At 38.9% G+C, this 20,637-nt stretch overlaps 2 protein-coding genes across 4 annotated transcripts in view; both read left to right on the top strand.

Moving 5' to 3' along the window:
• The window catches only part of PTPRR (protein tyrosine phosphatase receptor type R), a 136,067-nt gene extending 120,460 nt beyond the window's left edge, over positions 1 to 15,607 (top strand). For both annotated transcript variants that reach the window (XM_085044903.1, XM_085044909.1), the window contains 4 exons: positions 5,659 to 5,769; positions 6,900 to 7,057; positions 9,043 to 9,156; positions 14,389 to 15,607. In XM_085044903.1, coding sequence (XP_084901029.1) covers positions 5,659 to 5,769; positions 6,900 to 7,057; positions 9,043 to 9,156; positions 14,389 to 14,482 — 477 coding nt within the window. In that variant the 3' untranslated portion in view covers positions 14,483 to 15,607. The remainder of the gene's footprint in view (positions 1 to 5,658; positions 5,770 to 6,899; positions 7,058 to 9,042; positions 9,157 to 14,388) is intronic.
• Positions 15,608 to 16,272: 665 nt separating this feature from the next.
• The window catches only part of PTPRB (protein tyrosine phosphatase receptor type B), a 63,245-nt gene continuing 58,880 nt past the window's right edge, over positions 16,273 to 20,637 (top strand). For both annotated transcript variants that reach the window (XM_085044887.1, XM_085044879.1), the window contains exons 1-2: positions 16,273 to 16,399; positions 17,667 to 18,056. In XM_085044887.1, coding sequence (XP_084901013.1) covers positions 16,345 to 16,399; positions 17,667 to 18,056 — 445 coding nt within the window. In that variant the 5' untranslated portion in view covers positions 16,273 to 16,344. The remainder of the gene's footprint in view (positions 16,400 to 17,666; positions 18,057 to 20,637) is intronic.

Raw genomic sequence — 20,637 nt, 5'->3', positions numbered from 1 at the left:
AACTAACTGCCCGTTAGGCATTCTGTGACTTTTGCAGTAATTCCAAACTACATCTTCAATATCTTTATTTAGTAATGTAAATTTTTGTCAGGCCTTCCTTGGTAGTGCCAGAGTCCATATTTCTGACTACCAAACATTAGGAACAAAGATCACTCTCCTATGCAGGAGGCAAACACAGAACCTGGTCTGGAAGACTGAATGAATGGTAAAGAAGTGTTTTACAGGGCTTGTGGACAAGAGTGAGCCAGAAATAAAGGAGATGGACTTTTTTCTTGAATCCAAACTTAGTAATGATTTTCAACTCCAGGTAGGTTCCTCAGTCAAGTCTCAGCACATTGCCATGTAAGCACCAGGGCTGTATTCCCCCTGCTACACTCACACCCCTGCTATTCAAACTCAGATGCATGATGATAGAGCAATAGAGTTTATTCAGGCAAAGTTTCTAGTCTGAGTGATCAAGGGACCAAGAGTCTGAGTGCATTCCCGGGGCTCAAACTCACTGCTCCATTTAAATGTGCACTCAGTAGACACACTCTTCTTTCCTCTGCCCTTAGCTGCTGCTTCACTCTTTCTCAGCATGTGTTTGGACTTCTACCATGAATTTATAATCCAGGGGATTTTAAGAAACTGTATATGAAAAGTAGGTTGGTCCTGTAAAAAGTAGGTTGGTCCCAAGACATATTTCCAAACCAGGTGCCTTTTGCACTAGAATGTTCAAAGAGGTGTTCAGAAGCCCACACTTAGGATTAATCATGAAAGCATAGCAATCGACCAGGCTAATCGACCAAAAGAGTAAGTATTTCACTGAGGAAATGCTGACTGTTTAAACACTCACATCTGACACTGTGTAAGAAGAATGACTTGAAAGAAGTGCCCAGTGGTTTTCATCGTGTCAGGAAGCTCTGTGTTTACCTGAGTTACGCAGGCTCTAGGCAGTGGTGTTTATCGGCATTGTTGTGCCTGGCAATGGTAATTTCCTCCAAATAGAAAGGGTGAGGAATCTCAAGTCGTTCCCAGGCTATATAGAGAGGCTGTGTTAGTGCAAGCTGTCCTGTCTAGAAACCTTAGGAGCTCTCCCACCGTCAGCAGGTTCCTCCTGAAACCTTGCTTGCTATTGAAAAGAAAGTAAACTGTTACTGGCCATGCTCAGCATATTATCTTCACTGTTAAAATATTTGCTCTCTATAGAAAAGGCAAAAGCAGATCTTATTTAGCATAATAGCACTTGGTATTTTTCCATCATTTGCAGGGAGATACATCTGCAGTATACACACTTAAAAATACCTTCATATCTGAAAGCATATTTATCCACTCATCCACATTCACCCCTGAAAAAATAAACCTCCATACCTGACTCTTGTGTATAGGCCATATTCCTCAGTTGGTATAACAACCAGCCTCCATTTTAGCTATACTATACTGTAATGTATGAAGTAATGTATAATGAAGGAGCTTTCAAATGAGAGACACATGACAAACCTTAATCTCAACAATAAATTAATTTATTTTACATAAGAAAAATTATTTGGGACATTAGTGTCCTAGTTCAAGATGCTAATGGAACAAATTTGCACTAGCAATGGGAATTGTGTGAAATGATGATGAATAAAGGTTTCTATAGAGTTACTTCTATATATCAGATGAAAAAATGGTTCAGACTTGCTGTGGCATGAGTTTTTGCAAGATGAAGATATGAGTGTAGAGTCCTGGACAAAATGTTTATTTCAGCTATACAAAGAAAACATGCAGAATTTTTAAAACCTGTCCTCAAAACTACACAATGTCTGAACAAATTGAAAATCTGCCTGTGCAAGGACAGTCCACAGTAAAGGAGCTTCTGCCTGAATAACCGGTGAGAAACTTGGAAATCTAGACCATGATTTTAGGGTTAATATGAGGAAAAACATATCTCATCTAGTGATCTAGGTACTCTCTGTGGTCACTGAAGAGCATTAGTCACCTCCAGAGGGTGATCCATCCCACTTTGAGAGAATGAGATAAATCACTAACTGAAGGTGACTGTCTCTAATTCTGTACTAATATTTTAGGACACAATCCTCCAAAGATTTACATACAAGGAACATATAAGCTTCATATATTACTGTGTTTAGTCAGAACAACTGAACAGTGGAATTTGGATAAATATGTGGGGTGTAAGAATGTTATAGACATATATAATTTCATATAAACAGAAGTTTATGGACTTCTGTTGGATCAGCTAATTTTTTGTTGTTGTGCTATATACTGCATCAATAACATGAATTTATTCTGCCTTCAAAACTTACTAGCAGCATTACCTGTTAAACAGGAAACATATTTTGGGAAGCATAAGTAAACAATCATGTGCAGAATTCTGCAAGAAGAGAGAAGTAATACTGCCAGATGCATCAGATTATTCAAATAATGCAAATCTTGTTGTCAGCAATTATCTAAGACAATCTTGTTAACTCACTGTTCAAAGCTCATGTCATATTTCATGTAACATTTTTTCCCTTGGTTGGTCTATAAGCACCTTTTGATATGCACAGCCAAGTAGATTTTGGAATTCAGAAATCCTACCTTTTGCAGACTTCACATAAGCCTCTTTGAAGATTACTTATTAGTTAAGTTGAGTATTGGTACCATAGATAGGTTTTGGAAGAACTTAAGAAGATTTGGTGCTAACTTTGAGGATTTCAGTCTGTGAAGGCAAATCCTGCAAGTCCTCTTAAAGTATACCTCTCATGCTTGAGTTAGTAGTGACAGTAAATAGAGGGCAGGAATAAAAAGGGATTCTGGAATTGAAGATTTGTTGTTATTATTCTTTATTGTTGTGCATTGGCCTGGTTATTGGGACCTTTAATATGTAAATTTGTAGACATAGCTATATGGAGAAATACACCAGCAGCAGAGTTGAAGTAAAGCAACTGCACAAATATTTCGGAGTTGTTAAACTAGTTTTGTTCAGGGTCCAAATCCAGGGAATGTAAAGCCGGTGAATACCATGTCACCCAGGAAAGCCTTCCTCCCTTTGGCAGCACAGGGGACCAGGCTGCCATAGTGGCAGTTCTGGCAAGTTAAAAACATTGGCTGTGGTAAATCACAGGTGCCAGCCCCAGCCCAAGGCAGGGCCAGATCCCACTCAGTTACAGAGATCCACCTCAGGAGCAGTCCCATGAAGCTTGGCACCCAGTGGGCATGAGATAGGGCATGCCAGGAGACAGCAGAGGGAATGGAGGCAGCCTAAGCCTGCAGCCCTGTCACAGGGGAAAGGACAAAGGCTGAAATCAAGTAAAAGTCATGTGAGAGACTGTTTCTTGTATAAACTTCCTGTTTGTTAAGGAATGTTTAGTTGGGCGGGGGGGGCAGGGAGGTCTTTAGTTGGTTCTGATAAATACTATGTGCAATGAGGTTTTTACTGCTTGCACACATGAGGATGGACACCAGACTCCTCAGCCACTGTATCTGACTTTTGAACAGGTTTAAAAATGTACCTATTAGAGACAAGTGGAATTCTCATTTATGTACAAGTTACAGCTTGAGGCAGTTTACTTTTTTTATTATGGTCCTGCGATTTTGTATATTATTTTCTGTATGTCTGATAGCATTATCCCTCCTATCTTCATATTTTTCCCTTTTTTCAGTTAACTTTCAAAAACATGTTAATTCCCCACTCCTTAGAAGTGCTTGAATCAGCTTATCCCACCTGTATTTTCAAGGCTATTTTTAAAGCAGTAACAAACAGTATTTTTGTAAGATGCACAGCGACAGTGTTAAAAATAATCCATTGTATCTCACTAAATGTAGACGGACTGTTAAATGAAAGTTATTTTAATGAACAGCCGCATTTCATTGTCCGCCCAGCACAAGTTGCCAATTCGAGTTCTGGGAAAGAGTCAAGAAAAACACTCTTCTGGAGTGCCTGAAGGCTTTGTAGTGAGTGTCGCATGCTTGCATTTATCAAGAAGTCTCAGGAGTTTACTCAACTATTGTTGATTGTCAGGGTGCAATTGTGTATTTAGACTTTTCTTTTTCCCATATTAGCACTGAAAACTACACTCCCAGGGAGGGGCATGAACTGCAAATCTGGCAGATGATAGTAACTTTATGTGTCACATGGGTAGACTGTGGAACTCGTGAACTCTCTTTTTCGTACAAATTTCTGAGTATTTTGTTGCCTTTCTTGATCTCTTCGGAGAGACAGCAAATTTAGGATGTTCCCGTAATTCTGCAAAAGACAGGATTTGAATGAAACCAGTCAGAATGGCCAGCATTGTTTCAGAAAATGTGGCTTTCACACACCTTACACTATTAAGGTAATGAGAATCTATTTTTAGAAAAGTATTTATACTACTGAGGTGATTCAGTTCAGTCTGCTGTTGGGTTATCAAGTAGAGTAACAGCTTAAATATCACACCTGGTGGTAAAGCCTTGCATTTCACTGATTGCTTTTCTGGATCATTTTTAGCAGTATTTACTGACAGTCATGCTTTATGGAAATTAATTATATTAAGGGGATTGTTTCATTTTGCTGCATAATGTAGGGTACAGTCTGTCAAGTTACATGTATACCAAGTTACTTCTGCAAGAGTTTGTGAGAAATATAAACAAGGTCTTTCTGGGATTCCTGTTATTGTAGAACGGTTCTCTTGGGGGTTTGTGGTTTTTTGTTTGTTTATTTGGTTGGTTGGTTGGTTGGTTGGGTTTTTCTACGAGTGTATTGGATATTAAAACAGAAGGTTTCCTTTAAATGTTGGGGTGTATTTTTATTTAATGAATGAGTTCCTCTGGCCAGCACTATTTCAGAAAACGTGGTTGCCAAAGACCATACATTCTTAAGGGAATAAGCATCCATTTTTAGAGAAGTATTTATACAACAGGGATATTTGCTTTTATATAGCCTATAGAAATACTCTAATTGAATCAATATTGAAGACTTAAAGATAAGCAAATTATTGCAGGGGAAAAATAAAATGGTTTGCCTTGTAAATACTATTTCTTCATCTCCTTTTTAGTAGATGCTTGTCAGATAAATTGCTGAAATAGTGTAACACTACTGATTCACTGAGAATTCTGCATACAATTTTGTGTAGCTCTAGCAAGACTGATGCATTTTTTTAACACTCATTTCCAGAAAATTTTGTAGTAAACAACTCAGATTCTTCAAAATACTTCAGCATGCGCATTAAGTCCAACTGAGTTCAGTAACATCTAAGGGCACATTTACATGCTTTCTTGTACAGGGCTCAGGAGACTAAAGAGCATAAAAAGTCTTGTGAGCAGAGGACAAATTCTGAATCTTTTGCTCAGAAGGAAATCCCATTTGGAAAGACAAAACTTCAGCAGTTTAATTTTAGAATTTTCTAGGTAAAAAAAAAAACTTTAATTTTGAATATGGAAAGTAATTCCGATAACTGAACTTCACTGAGCTTTAAAAAAAAAACAGCTGTGCAAAGTGTTCAGTGGAAGAGATCTATATTGTAAAACTCAGATCCTGAGAACCAGGCCTGAGTCATTCAGTAAGAACTCTGCAAAATCTTATTTAGGAATACTTCTGACATGAATAATACCACAGTTGAATTCATCTGAACTTTGCAAAATATACATTCTGTGTAAAAGTTAGATATGCATGTGGCTCCAGGATCCAATTTGTTGACGATACTGATGCTTGCTTTCCAGAAATGCGTGCTTTATTGGCCAGAAAAAAGAGGAATCTATGGGAAGGTTGAAGTCCTTGTTAACAGTGTGCAAGAATGCAAGAACTACACTGTCCGTCAGCTTACAATAAAGGTAATAATATGCATCTGAGAAGCCTCATTTGTAATGCTCTATTTTCTTTATTATTAAATGAAGTATTTGCTTTTTTAAAGGGCATACATTTTTGCAGCCTATGAGGCTGCAAGGTAGGTTTGAGATCAAAGTACTGGAAGACCGATTGTGTTGCCACTTTATATCACTCAGACAATAGCAAAGGCTTCAAAAAACTGCAAGCTTCACTCGCTTGAATTGCATTTTTTTGGGGCCCTTTTATCATTGCCAAGGCAACGTAAAGGAATTTTAGTTAATGACAAAACTAACATAGCATTTTTCTAAAAAAGATATGTGGCTCACATTGTGTGCTGAGTGCAATTATCACCTGAGAAGATAAAAATACAAGTATATGAGGAAATCTTCATGCTTTCATGGTTCTCACTAAACTTTAATTGTGCAAAATATGACAGATGCTCTTCTTCTGAGTTACTCCCCATATTACACTCTCATGCTATCAGATTGACCTGCTTCTCCTGACAAAGCATTACAATAAATAATATATTGGGAAATTTTTTTAGTGTTTCAGCCTCAGCATTGAGAAGTGAGCAGAAGTCATACCATCCAGCACAAATTATCCTAGCCCATATTTAGCCCATTTTCTTGTTGAAGTAAGTGGTAGCAGACTGTTGGAGAGAATAACTGGACAAACTGGGATATCTGATTAATCTAGAAAGGCAGCTCTTCTACATCCTTACCTTCAATACTCTTGCAATCTTACTATCAGACCCTTCTGATAATGACCTTAAAAAGCAGAAATACATAATAATTTAGAAATTCAGAAGCCCAAATCAAGCTATTCTCTCTAGATATTATTGCCAATATAACACAGACGTTTGACAATTCCCAGTTGACTGTACAGTCATGAAGTCAGTAGATGGACAAAACAGAACTTACACAGCTGGAACAGCAGCCAGGTTGTCAGGTGCACAAACCCTTCTTACAACTGGGTGTCTGGAAGCACATCAGTTCCATCCACAATTACATCCTTCAGGTTTAATATGAAGAAGTTGTTTAATCTCTCTTAACATTTTTACTGTCTTTTTACCGTGACATCGTAAGCAATAAAAAACAATGCAAGCGTTCATATAAAATCTTCATGTTATTTTCAGCAAGGGAGTCAATCCCGCAGTGTGAAGCACTACTGGTACACATCCTGGCCAGACCACAAAACCCCTGACAGTGCTCAGCCTCTGCTGCAGCTCATGCTGGATGTGGAAGAGGACAGGGTGGAATCGCCAGGCAGAGGGCCTGTCGTTGTGCACTGCAGGTAATTAGCCAGTCCTTCTCTCAAATGGCTGCCCAAAGCAAGGCTACAGCAAATTGCATCAAATAGCCCTCCTAAACAAAGAATGTGTTTGGGGAAGAGCAAAATTCCCCAGTTCCTATTTATGCTAATTGACTTTTTTAGTTCATATTTGAGGATATGAGTTTTGGAGAGAATTCCCTTGTTGCTAGCAAATTGCTTCTGAACTATTCTCTATTTCTGCTAATGAACTCTGCTTTTGAAACAGCAGCTGGAAAAAGTATTTTATTTTTGTTTCTTATTTATGATTTACCAACTTCTTTCTTGTTGCATAATTACATACCTGATTCAGATGCTAGTTGGCTAAAATATTGCAAAGCAAGTCAGTTTTGAAGAACAAACGTCAGGTACAAATTTGGAGACCAAAACACATCCATACTACAATTTGTGAACATCTTCACAAAAGCAGTTTGTTGGAAGTAGTACTCAGGAGCAGAGTGTTATTTGCATAAATTGTAATGCGCCAGAAAATGCCCTTATAATAATTCTAATTTAACTCCATTTTATTGCTTTATATTGATTCATTTATATTGAAATGTTGCAATTTAAATAGTAGGAAGTAGCACTATATTTGTTATATTGGTAGAAAGAATGAGATGAAGCAAAACAGAAAGTAAAAACAAAATCAGTGTTTTCTTACTTGGTTTGTCTCATAACTGTGATGGCACATCTCTTACAGTTGGCATAATACTTTAGGGTTTTTTTCCTACAAGTACATTAAATAAGAACTTTTCATCTTGAACAACTTCTTTCCAGCTCCATATTTAGGATATTTAGAGAAATGGAACCCAGATTTGAACCACCCATAATTTTTGAAAACTAGAATGCTGTGAATAAGCAATTTCCCAAATTTTACGCAGCTGTATTTATCAGGAATTGTAGTTTCCCTGAACAATGGACAAATCTGTGAATGGCTATTAAGAGTCCCCATTTTCTAGTAAGGCTCTTCAGTAATGAAGGTCTCCAGAAGAATGGGATGTCTGTCTGAGATGAGTGATATGACAGTAAGGTCTGTTAGCATGGGCAAGAATTTATTAATGACTAAAGAGAAGTATCATCTCTATTGTGATTAAGATATCATCCCAGTTGTGATTAAAATTCATAGTTCTTCAGACACAACTCAGCTATCTATACACTTACTACACTATGGTCTACAAATCTGACACTCCATTTTAGTCAGACAGTTTCTTCTCTTTTTGGCTGAGTGAGAGGGCTATGAAGATCTATACCCCAGCTCCATGTTTTGACTGTTTTCCTCTAATTTTCCTGCCATTCAGCATGACAGCTGTGAGCTGCACTGCATTCCCCATTACTTAAGCAAGAAACAGAGTGGGGCAGAGATTCCCAAAAGTGTTGAGGCCTCAGGGATAAAGATTATGCCAAAATGGCTGTTTCCCAGCAGGCATCAAGGAAACCTGGAGAGCTACAGCACCAAGTCCTTCTCCGTCCTGCAGAATCACAGGAGAGAGCATTAAATTTATCTGTATGGGTCTAGGTGCTTTTTGCCTTCATGGTTAGAGGTATGGTTAGCAGTATCCCAGTGTACTTTGAGGGCTTTAAATATAAAGCCCTACTGACTTTTGTATTTAGGTTGGCTTTTCCCCCTCCTCAGCGCATGTCTCCATCACTTGCTTGGATTGGGCCAGAGAATACTCAGAAGTGTAGTGCTAATGAAGATTGGTTTTCTTACCATACACTTGTGTGCAAACTGAAAAAATGTAAGCCTCACAATTACCCACAACTGGACTGCTGGAGCAGTGCACACTTTCATTTCCCTCTAGGAAAGTGAGCTGAGAAGTCAGCCTTGCTGGTTGTGTACCCAGGAGCTGTGGGTTCTAGCAATTTCTTTTTCTTTTTTTTTTTGGTGTTTTCATATCTATTTAGTGTTTTCCACTTAACTCCTTGATCTGTAAAATCCATTCCCCTAATAAAATTTGCCTTCTTTTCAGTGCTGGTATAGGAAGAACTGGATGTTTTATTGCCACAGCCATTGGTTGTCAGCAGTTAAAGGAAGAAGGAGTTGTAGATGCATTGAGCATTGTCTGCCAGCTACGAGTGGATCGGTGAGTTCCAGAAGAACCATAGATCAGTCAATGACTCTGAAATCATTACCAAAATGATTTTGTAATGATCAGTAATGATTCTGAAAACCTTTTCACAGTTGAATGTTACTTTACATGAAATGGCTGCCATTGCTTTTGCTGACTTTTATGACCACATTTACGGAATATTCAAGGTAACATTAGTATTTAGGTCCTGAATAAGGAATAATATTTTTTTTCTGGGTGAAACTTCTATTGAAGGAAATTCCTCTGAAATGACAACCCTGTGGTTGCTGGGCACTTGTCACTTCTCTTTTCCCCTCCTAGAACTTTCTGCTCTCTGCATCATCCCACTAGGACACAAGAGATGTGAGGCAATCTGGAGACAAGGGATTGTCTTTGAGCCTGGATTGGGAGAGACAACCAGGCTCACTAAGTATGTAGTTTCTTTGAGCATTGCAGAAAGACAGATCTGATGCTGTTGCTATTCCCTCAGCTATGCTGGGGGTGCTTTTGAATTGAGCTGGCAAATTTACCCAGCTGAAGAAAATACCAAGGCATTTGTTCCAGAGTTTTCTGAAGTCAGATCAATTCCCTAATTGAATTCACAGCTTGGGAGAAGGAACAGTGTAAGCCAGCATTGTTGCAGAGTGCTTTGTTTTGTGAAACCATGGCTGAAGAGGGATTTGTGTTTTAAAAGAGGATATGGGTATTGTGCACAATGGAAACTCTTGGTTTGGTTGCACTTTTCTTTCTTATTCTGCCAGAGAAACAGGATTTTGTATAAAGTAAATAAACAGGATTGCACCAAGAATAGAGAAGTCTCCTCTTCTGCTGTAGGTACCAGGTCACATAATCTCCTTGCCAGTATCTTAACTGCTCCTGCATGTCTTCTTTAAATGAAAAAAATCCATTAGGGTCCGAATGCTGAAAAACAGCTTAGGTCAAAGGGTTAATTCAGAATTTTTTGTGTTGTGAAGATCTCTGAAAGGTAATGGAACCATGAATTGCAGAAGGACCAGAGTCCATATAGTTGACCCTGTTTATGGATCATCTCTTCTGCCTTCCCCTCCCACATGACTTCATCATACTAGACATTGTAATATGATCTTTACAGGGCAACATGAGCCACTTAGAGTGTAAAATTCTCCAAGGGGAGTTATTGACCTAAAAATCTCAGCAACAAAATAAGATGGAATAGCTGAGGGAAAAATACTTACTCTGTTTTAAATTATCAGCTGGAAATTTCCAACCCTCTTTTCTGATTATCTATTCATATTATTGAAAAAGATTTGAAGTGTTCTCCCCCATTTTAGTATTTCTACTATGAGAGAACATTTTTCTTATTGGTCTTATTGTTTTTCTTATAGAGAAGTGGAAGCAAACTCTGGTCTCAGCTGCATCTTTTAATGTTATTGTTTCAGACATAAAAAAACAACCTAAATTTTCAGCATTATAACTGAACACAATTTCATTGAGTGCATTTTACTAATGAATTTTCTTTTACATATTAGTATCCTAGATAAACTTGAAAAGAGAATGGAAATCTGACCCAAATATAACATTCATAACAGTAATTTCCATGATACAAAGCCAGATCTAGGAATTGGTAAATATTGTGATTTGCACATTTCTGTATTTTGTCTGTATTGAAAAAATACAGAAATCTATTTATAGATTCAAGTCTATTTATATATTTTAGATTATATAAATAGACTCCAGAGATCTTGCTTAAGGTGCTTCATATTCTCAGGCATTGCCTGAGACAAAGAGTGTTCTCTGTTTTAATTTTTAAAGATGTTTTTCTGTTCCCTTTCCTGTGAACTTTTTATCACATGGGTCCATGACCACATTTCTACCAAAGTGAACCAAGCAATAGGAAAAAAGAAAAGAGCTGACTTGAGGAACTCACAAGTGGTGGTGTAGTGACTTACCAAAACCTTCCTATTGCCCAGCATATTCAAAGAAAACCAAACAAGCATCCAGAAATATTGCAGATAATGGCAAAATGTTATGCTGGAAAATAGTTTAATTAATGGTCCATGTAGCTCTCCCTGGAAAGAGCTTTAAATAGGGTTCCAAAAGGGAATGAGATTGGGACAGAGCTGTTCCTAGGAAGGGTATATTCAGCTACCACCTTCTTCTTAGCTGTTCAGTGTAAGTTAAGGATTGAACAGATCTGACAGTAATCATCAGCACAGAGCTAATATGAGAAAATGGACCATCCACTGAAAATATTGACCCATGAATGGAAATACAGCCATGGTCTGTGTGAATTTGTAAAAAGACAGACCCACAGGTCTGCTCAGCTTACTTTTTTTCCCAGTTCATTTTTTATACTTTGCAACAGAAACAGGAAATGTTTGATTTGAGGCATCTTCAAGACTTACTGTGACATCGAGAAACTGTGCACATTCTTAACCTTAAAGGCACATTCTTGGAATGACATCCGATAACTTTGCTCTTGGCTCCTGAGACAGGATGAAAAGAGTTTCCAGTGTGCGTCAATTCATTGTTTAAGTGTTTTGACTAATGGCCTCAGGTTAAAAAAAAATAATCCCAAACCCTGCATCGTATTCATTCTGGAGCAGACTGTGTCCAGCTGCACTAGCAGCAAGCCAGTGGGCAGGGTAATGGATCCTTTATGCACCCATTGCTACCCAAGCAAAGATGGTCACAGTCCCTGAGCCCTCAGGATAGCAGGATCTGTTTCTTCCAAGCACCAGCCCAGAGTCACACAAAAGCAGAGAGCCCAGCAGCTCAGAGAGGAGCTGGCAGTGCAGGCTGGCAAGTGGACGAAGGCTGCATGCCCAGAGGTGCTGTAGCTGTGGGTACATCCCTTCATGGGAGAGGAAACCTCCCTCCTTGAGCAAATTTCCTCCTGAAGCGCTCTTTCACACAGGCATTTGCACAAACCAATGTCTTGGGATCACAGATAATTCCCTGCTGTTAAACACGAGCCTTGCATAAGAGCAAAGGTAAGAAGGACTTGGAAAATTGGCACTTGAAAAATTGGACATGAGCCAGCAGGTTGGATGGGGCTCTGAGCAACCTGGTCTTAGAGGAAGGTCCCTGCCCATGGCAGAGGGTTTAGAACTATGTGGTCTTTAGGGTCTCCACCAACCCAAACTGTTCTGTGGTGCTATGGTTCAATAATCCCATGCAAAATGGCACTGACAAGGCTAAGTTGTCTGAACCTCTGAATAAGACTCCAGTGCCCTTAAGCTGACAGAGATATGCATTGTTTGCCCATACAAGGTTCAGAAGCATCATAACCTCTCAGCTGTGCTTGCTAACACAGGGCAGGCGTGGTGGTGCTGGGCTCAGCCCCTGCCAGCCTTACACACACTTTCTTGGGGATTTTGTATGTTGCTTCAGCACTGAAGAGGAAGGAGCAAGGATCACCACCACAAACAGTCTATGCACCACAAACAGTGCAGCCACACATGTTTTAACCTGTCCTTCCTGCCAAGTCCTTCTCCCTGGAAATGTTCCCTTCCTCCACCCCTTCCACACAGTGGATCTAACCTGGGAAGTGCACTCCCTTAGAGAACATCTTGGGGGAGCATTGATGAGGAAGACAGGGAGGGAAGCTGGTTGGGACAGGGTTGCGGGGGCAGAGCAGGACGCAGCAGTGAGGAGGAAGGAAGGAGACTAGGCAGCACAGAGGACCAGAGCAAAGCCCTCTCATTACCTTTAGTATCTCACTGGATCTCCAGGCAGGGGACAAGCAGAGGAAAGCAGCTGAAGGCAAAAGGCAGCCAAGGGTTATGAATTTGTGGATGTCTTTGTTGGCAAAGCTAAGAGTGCTGCATTTTAGGCTGGATGGGACCATTTAAGGGCCTGTGATTTTGTTCCTAGGAATAGCATATCGTAATAGTCATGCATCTCACTAAAAGGTGTCCTACATTTGCCTGAGCTCATTGGAGAAACACCGACAGCAAGTCACTTGCTTAAAGAAGTAGATTTTTTTTCAATTGTGATTTTCCTGCCATGTGAATTTAGCCATTCAGTAGCAATGAGGAAAATAAAAAGGCCTTGTGGTTGTAGATAATGTTCTCTAATACTTAAGGTTGAGGCAGTTTTACCATTTTTCAAATAGCTTGCTATATCAGTGCCATATTTTTTGCTAGGGATCTCATGAGATTGTCAGACCTTCTCCTGTAAGATATCTGGCTCCAACAGTGCTCTGGACCCAAATACCTCACAAAGTTGAATGTTTCAATGAAGATCTAACTGAAGCCAAATGTGGTACATATCTTAATGTCTTCCTTCTCACTAAGGCTATTTAGTCTTTCATCATTCCCAGAAGTAACTAGCTGCTCCAGGGTACACTGATGAACCAGGGGCTTGTTTCTAGAAGCAGAGTAGATAGCTTTGAATACCCTGGCAGATGAGGTCATGAAAGCGGAATTAAGTAAACTTGAGGCCTCACTCCATGAGAAGAGAGACCTTGAATACCTCAGTATTGACAGAAAGAGGCTCCGTTTAATTTCAGAGCTAAATGGTACCATTCCTATCACACCTACCTCCTGCAGGACATCACCTTCCTACCACACTGCAACTGGCACTGGAGATGTGGGATTTAATCCTCATACTTAGACCTGAAAAATGGATTGTTATCAGGTGAACGTATAAAATGTAGACATTTAATCCAAGCTGGCTGCAACTAATTCTTTTTATGGTCAGGTTAAACTCTTTTGTATTGTTGGTGGTGAAATGATTCATCACTGTAAAATTTTGTAGCTGGTGGCTGTTCAGACAGGATGCATTGTAGGCGTTAGAAAGAGGACAGGAAAAGCTGTTCTCTGCACAGGCCATCTGCGGGTCACAGAAGGTTACATTTTTAGTAAAGGACAAAAATGAAAGGCCAGATTCTGTCTACTTCCTTGCTCCATCCATGGTAATGCTGCATCTATGTATCTGGCCTTCGTTGCCTAAGTGATTGAGCAAAGTTCTCTTTCAATATACTGAATTTGAAACGTTGGTTTTAACACTGCAGATGCCAGATGTTTTCTTCCCTAATTCTTACCCTGATGAAACTGGGAATTTTTCATGTTGGGCATGTGCTGGATGGCGTAAGTTGTGAAGAAAGTAATTCTGCTCAGAGAAATCTCCCACTTACTCAAGCAAACTCTTAGTCAAAAATTGATAATAGGGCTTGTGTTATCTGGTAGTTATGGGGCTGGCAGGAGCTGAAGGATGTTGCAGTCTTAAGAAATAAGATTTCAGTCCATTGTTTTTCCTTTACAGGGGTGGAATGGTTCAGACCAGCGAGCAGTATGAATTTGTGCACCATGCACTGAGTCTGTATGAAAGCAGACTTTCTGCAGAAGCTGTCCAATGAAGCCAAGGAGGGTAAAACTGAATGTCAGTCTCTTGAGGTAATTTGTTCCATTACCTACCAACTTCTTCAAGGAGTTTAGTGCAGTGGAAAAGATGGCTTTGAGGCCAACTTCTGAAAGGATTGTGGATGGTTTGGCAAAAGTACAGAGATTGCTGGACCCTTACTATATATGAATGTATTGTGAGCTTCCCAAAAATGATTTATAAAGAAGGTTCTGTACTGAAACTACACATGGATTCTGTGTATGTATCTAAAGGTGGGTTTAATTCTGTAATGCTGATATTTGCCATATGGAATATATGTATATGCTACTGCTGCAGTCGGATGGACATTGGGACTTCTACAGAAGAAATGTTTAACAAGTGTATAAAAGCTTTGACGTTTGCAAACTGTCTTGTGAATGGACTGTCAACTGTACTGTAAAGTGCTATTACTGATTATGTGGTGAGCTTGTTTCTTGGCCACATAATATTCTTGCTGCTAAAATTGCAAGTGTTGAACTATGGATTTAAAAAAATGGAGATGATAAAAAAATTAAAAGTCTTGTTTTTGAAAATATTCAAAAGCAGTTAATATTTTATATGGAAATATATGTTCTTCATACTATTAACTATTAAATGTGTATTTACTGTAGGTCTTACGGAGCAGTTGCAGAGCACAATGTCTGTTATTCAGTGTGTATGTATTTACCCTAAACTGTTGATTGTCTTAGAACATGCTTCTGCTACAGACCTGAATCCAGTGTATTTGTAAATTGTGTAAGTCATTCTACTTTTAAAAGAAACTTTGTAGCATATATTAAATTGTAAGGATTTTAAATATTTGTCTGTCTTTTATTAATACAGAAATTTTTGCATATGTTGTTTATCTACTCTATCTCTTTCAGTAAGAGATAGATACCTTTAGTGATATGGACTGTTCATGACAGGTTACACAAGAAAGAAAATGCTGCTATGACTGTTTCCTTTATTGTTCAGTAAAAGTTTGTTTTTAAGAGATATGCGAAGTTGGCATTATGACTTACAGCACTGGGAGGTCTGTTTACAGGGTATAATGAGTTTTTAATGCAGTGATGTTGACTTTGCTTCATACTGCTAATAAATTACCCTTAATATAAAAAATTAACTGAAGTCTCTGTTCTTGCCTTGAGTAGTTAATGCACACACACTCTTGTACCCCCATAACCAGGCTCAGCCCAGCACAATTTGGTTAGCCTCCACCATGGCTTCAGACCACTTGGGAACCAATCCAGAGGGCACAGGCAACCTCCCACTGACATGGAGCAAGGTGTACCACCTGATGGGAAGGCAAATCCAGCATCACTTGATTCCTCAGGAGGAGTTTCTGTAAGACCTGGTACAGATGCCAGAGCTTTGTCTCCTCCTCTTCCCCTTCTTCCCCGCCCTCCACTTGGCTTTTAGAACTTGTGGAGTTAGAAATATCAAGATTTTGCTTGATTATGTATAGTTACAAAAAATTCATATTTGTTCCCCGGATAATACAGAATATATTCAGCACCATCCCGATGACCTGCAGGTTTCTAATAGTTCACAGGCAACAAATTACACTAAAGTATGATCCCCTTTCTTTTAGTCTAAAGATATTTAATATAATCTCTCTTAACTTTCCAGGTGTTTGAAAACTTTTCTTTTGCTTGTTTTTTTCCAAAATAAACCAACTAGTAAACTGAAGAATCATATGAAAGGACAAAGTGCTGTAAAAACCCCCAAAACAATTGAATAGAAGGAAGTGCTCGTCACTGACTTTTTCCCCCTGTGAAGGCACATTTCCTTCCTAGCCTTCGCTTCACTTATCTGAGGTGGGTTTTTTTAAGAGAAGCATGGGGAGTTGCTAGAGGGAAAATGGATTCTTTATTTCACGTCCTGGTTTCTACCTGTCTTGCCTTGACATTCTCAGGTAAGTGTCTCTCCTCACTTCCCCTCTGCTGTATTGCTCTTTCTGCCGCTGAGCAGAGCCCTCTGGCACAGCTGGTGGCTTACGAAAGCCGAGTCACCTCTTCTCTGGGCTTCATACCAGGGAATGAGGGGCAGGGCCAACATAGCCTGTTCTGTTTAGATTCCTTTCCAAAGGAAAATAAACTGTCTTCTTCTATGCTGGAGATACATCTTCTTTTTTTAAGATCTCCTGATAGACAATCCAGGAGCTGAGCTTTTGGGACAAATGCTTCGAAGAGGAGATTCCTATCTTTTATTCATACATTGTGAAACTTCAGAGACAGGAGATTTCTGTAATGCTTAGTTAGAAAATATCCAGGTCTGTAAAAACAGGGGAATGACAACATCAACTGAGGGAAATAAATGCACGTTTGGTTTAGCACTTTGTAACTAATGGGGCTGGAAATGTTTGAGATTAAAACCAAAGAACAACGTAAACATGGTATGGCAGGGAGGCTGCATTTGAAATAACCAGTTCTGTGTTCTGTAACAAGGATGCATTTTGCAATGGTAACTTTGTGGGGTTTTGATGAATGCATTGTAGTTCTCTTCACGTGAATAGTTTGTGTTGATCTTTAAGTGTGGTGACACAGAGAGCTAATTTTACATGAATTGGAATGGTCACAAAGCTAACAACTAGAGATGTTGGAGTAAATCCAGTAAAACAGATGTACTTCCTATCGGTAAAGGACCTCCATTCCTGTAACACAGGCACTGAGAGACACACAGATTTGTGAATATCCTCCTATATGTTTCCCTCAGAAACATTATGAGTTTTACTAAAATAACCTGCAGGCAGTAAATTATATTTTTTAAAGTCTGTGTTGTAAAACTGAAATAGAGACTGAGAACTCATGTAGAACTCCATATGCTTTCAAGCAGGGGAAATGAGGAACTGGTGTTTGAAGTTAATGGTTCTTGAATTTCTTTTATCTCCAGTTTAATTTTTTCTTATTTTGATATATAATAAAGGTCAAGATGACCTTGCCACAATGTCAGGGGTTTTGCATTTTCATTATTTACGTTATCAGCACATGCATCATGTGGGTGTTGTGTTTGGAGGGGCTTTTTTAAATAGGTTCAACTTATGGGAAATATAATGAAAAGTTCAACACACAGAAAGTGGGAAGAGGGATTTATTTGCTGATGTATTTTAAATCATTGAGAATTTGCTTTTTGTCAAGTAAATGTGTAATCTATTGCATTTTTCTGGAATTTTCCCTTTCCAGAAGGGTTTCTGATTATCCATGTCCAGAAACAGCAGTGTCTTTCAGAAAAGAGAGGAGTCATTATGGAAAAGTGCAATATGACCAGCCTGAACCAGAAGTGGCAGTGGATGGCAGATGACAGGCTCCTCCATGTGAAGTCTGCCCAGTGCCTGAGCATCTCTACGCACTCTGCTCTGTCATCTCGCAGCATCACCGTCGATTGTTCCCAGGCAGTCAGGTGGAATTGCCATGAGGATGGGCTCCTGAAGGTGTCCAATAGCTCTCTTTTTCTCACAAAACAAGGTCAGAAGGTAATGGCCAAGCGGAGTAAAAAATACCTTCATACATGGATGCAGCTAAAAGCCAGCGAGACAGGAAAACCTGTTTATGTGAATCTGTGCTCAAAGCAAGGTGAGTTACTCCTTCAAGAAAATATCCTGGGAGTTTTGGTAACAAAAATTTCTCTGTCTTGCTAACTCAAATGTAAAAAATTATATTTTATTCATACAGAAGAAGGCTTTTCACAGTTGAAAAGCATTTTGAGAACTACTGAGGAACAACTGAGATGAGTGCTGTCTTTCTCACAACTGCTGGAGTTTTTTAGCCACTTTTTATTTTCAGGATGTCTCTCCTTTTTTCTACTCCCAATGTTTGGATCAATATGATTATTTGTAAGCTCAGTTCACTATTACTGTGCCATTTCCTTTTTCCATTTCTAAACAAAACTATGGGTACTAATTCCTAGTACTTTTAAAAAATGCAGATGCAAAGAAGTTCTCTTCCCCATTCATTTTATCACACAAATCCAGATTCAATCTGTCGAGAGCAAGAAGACATCTGGAAATCAAACACACCCACAATTATTTTTCTGATTACCCCAAATGCATGATTTGAACAGTCATGGCTTACATATTCAAGTGTTTACTCTGTAATTTTGCCCTTAGATGCCATTTACATGAGAACACTCAAAATCCTGAGAATAATAGACTAAATCAGAAGTCTCAGAAATTCTTGGAATAGCACCTTGAGATGCAAAGGTCTGGGCACATATCTACTGATGTGTACCAGTATATCTGTGTAGATATGGGTTTCCATATCCATGGCAAAATGGAAGGTAGAATAGTTTGAATACTGGTTAATAATGCTTTCTTCAATGTCCTGTTGTCAATACTTCCTGGCAATTCTGTAATATTGTTCTTGTGCACTATTAAGCAGTTCTTCATAGTAAATAAGAACAACCTACAGACAGCTTTTTACTGGGGAGCAGTTAATTCTTCTCTACAGGGTTAAAAAATGTTTTACGACCCAATGCTTTTGCGAATGGCCAAGTTTTCAGAATGTTTAAACCAAATGCTCATTCTTTCTAACATCCTAATTATTGTAAGGCAGGATACCATTTTTTCCAGCAAATTTGCACTTGCAGAACTCTACTCATAGAACCAGGACTACTTACCTGAGAGGAGGTATAAAAGGACAGCTTGCAGAATCAGAGAATGGAAAAGTGGCCACATTGCCATCCCAGCCCTCCCATTTTTGTTTGAGATCAAAAAGGCAAAATCAGTTGAAGTCCTGTGGGATGAGTATGGCTTACGTATTCAAAGACAGCATGAAAAGTTCAGATGAGGTACAGAAGTATTGTTATTTCTTTTAGATAGCTGGATGAAGTGTGGCCTAACAAAGGTAAAATAACCTTACATACTTCTCTTAATCATCCTCAGATAAGAAGCAATTTAAGGCTAATAAGAACTAAGACAATTGTCATGGGATATTAAAGCACATTCTCATCTATTTACTATGCTCAGTTCTTAAATGAATTTACCTTAATTTCCCTGAAATTCTTTCCACATACAGGCCTGTAAATCCTTTTAAAGAGAGTTACCTATCTTATTTTTGACAGCTCTGGGAAGCCCTGCTGAAAAATCAACAAAACATTATAATCCTCAATATCTAACTAAGAATTTTAGGAATATAAGAAGCTCATAAAGAGTGAAAGTAGTGCAAAGAGCTTAATCTTTCAAATAATAGGTACTATGAGAACAAAATCTAATGCCCCCAGTTCTGGTCTTGGCATCCATATGCATGTCATGATTTTCAATGCTGAATGTGAAAAATTAGTTTTCCAAGAACATCTATCGCTTTCAGTACAAGCAGAAGTTGATCAGCCTAAAATAACATATTTGGTCTATATTTAGCTAAGATAGTAAAAACTGAACAAAATCTTTGGAGCTGAAATGGGTGTAAGTTTTTCTACTCCTGACTAACACCATATTTTGCTATACTATACTTTGCCCTCTGTTTTCATAGTATTCATAAAAATAGTTATATTTTGGCATAGGAGTAGCTTACTGCATCCCAAACATCAGCCCAGATAGTGTACAAGCTTCAAACCCAATGAGTGCAACTACCTTTTATTCTGGACTTTACTCAAATATCACGCATGATTTGTCTGAGCTTGGATTTGGATTTCAAATCAGCCATCTGAGATGTGTTTGGATTTCCATGTTTTGCAACAGTCCTGAACTAAATGACTGTTTGTGGAAAGCAGGATCAATTTGGGTATGCATCCCATCTCTGCTCACTCAGAGATGATTCTAAATCTAGCAGCAAACAGTCCTTTTCACACAAACTCATGTTTGAATCTGGCCTCTGGCTGAAACAACTTACATGAAGAACAGTCATAAGGTATCAATCTCTCTCAAGAAAGTGTGACTTCATTTTCCAGCAAATTCATGAGGACATTCTGGGCAGAGAGAGAAAAAAATCTCAGTAGTGCTAAAGCCTTCTTTTCACCAGCCCACTGTTGGATTCAGAGCTTTTCTAAGCCCAGAAACCAGGAGAAGAGACAGGAATGGAAACAGGCAGGAGGAAAAGATGGGGCAGGTGAAGAGGTAGAGGGCAGAATGACTGAAAGGAACAAAGACTGTTGCATGTAAATATCACTTGTGGAACAAATGTCTTCTCTTGTATGTCTGGAAAGCACCCATGGCACTAC

This window comes from Lichenostomus cassidix, chromosome 1Aa, assembly GCF_008360975.1.
Source record: "Lichenostomus cassidix isolate B80296 chromosome 1Aa, HeHo_3.0, whole genome shotgun sequence".
Taxonomy (NCBI): domain Eukaryota; kingdom Metazoa; phylum Chordata; class Aves; order Passeriformes; family Meliphagidae; genus Lichenostomus; species Lichenostomus cassidix.
This window is presented reverse-complemented; position numbering and strand designations above follow the sequence as displayed.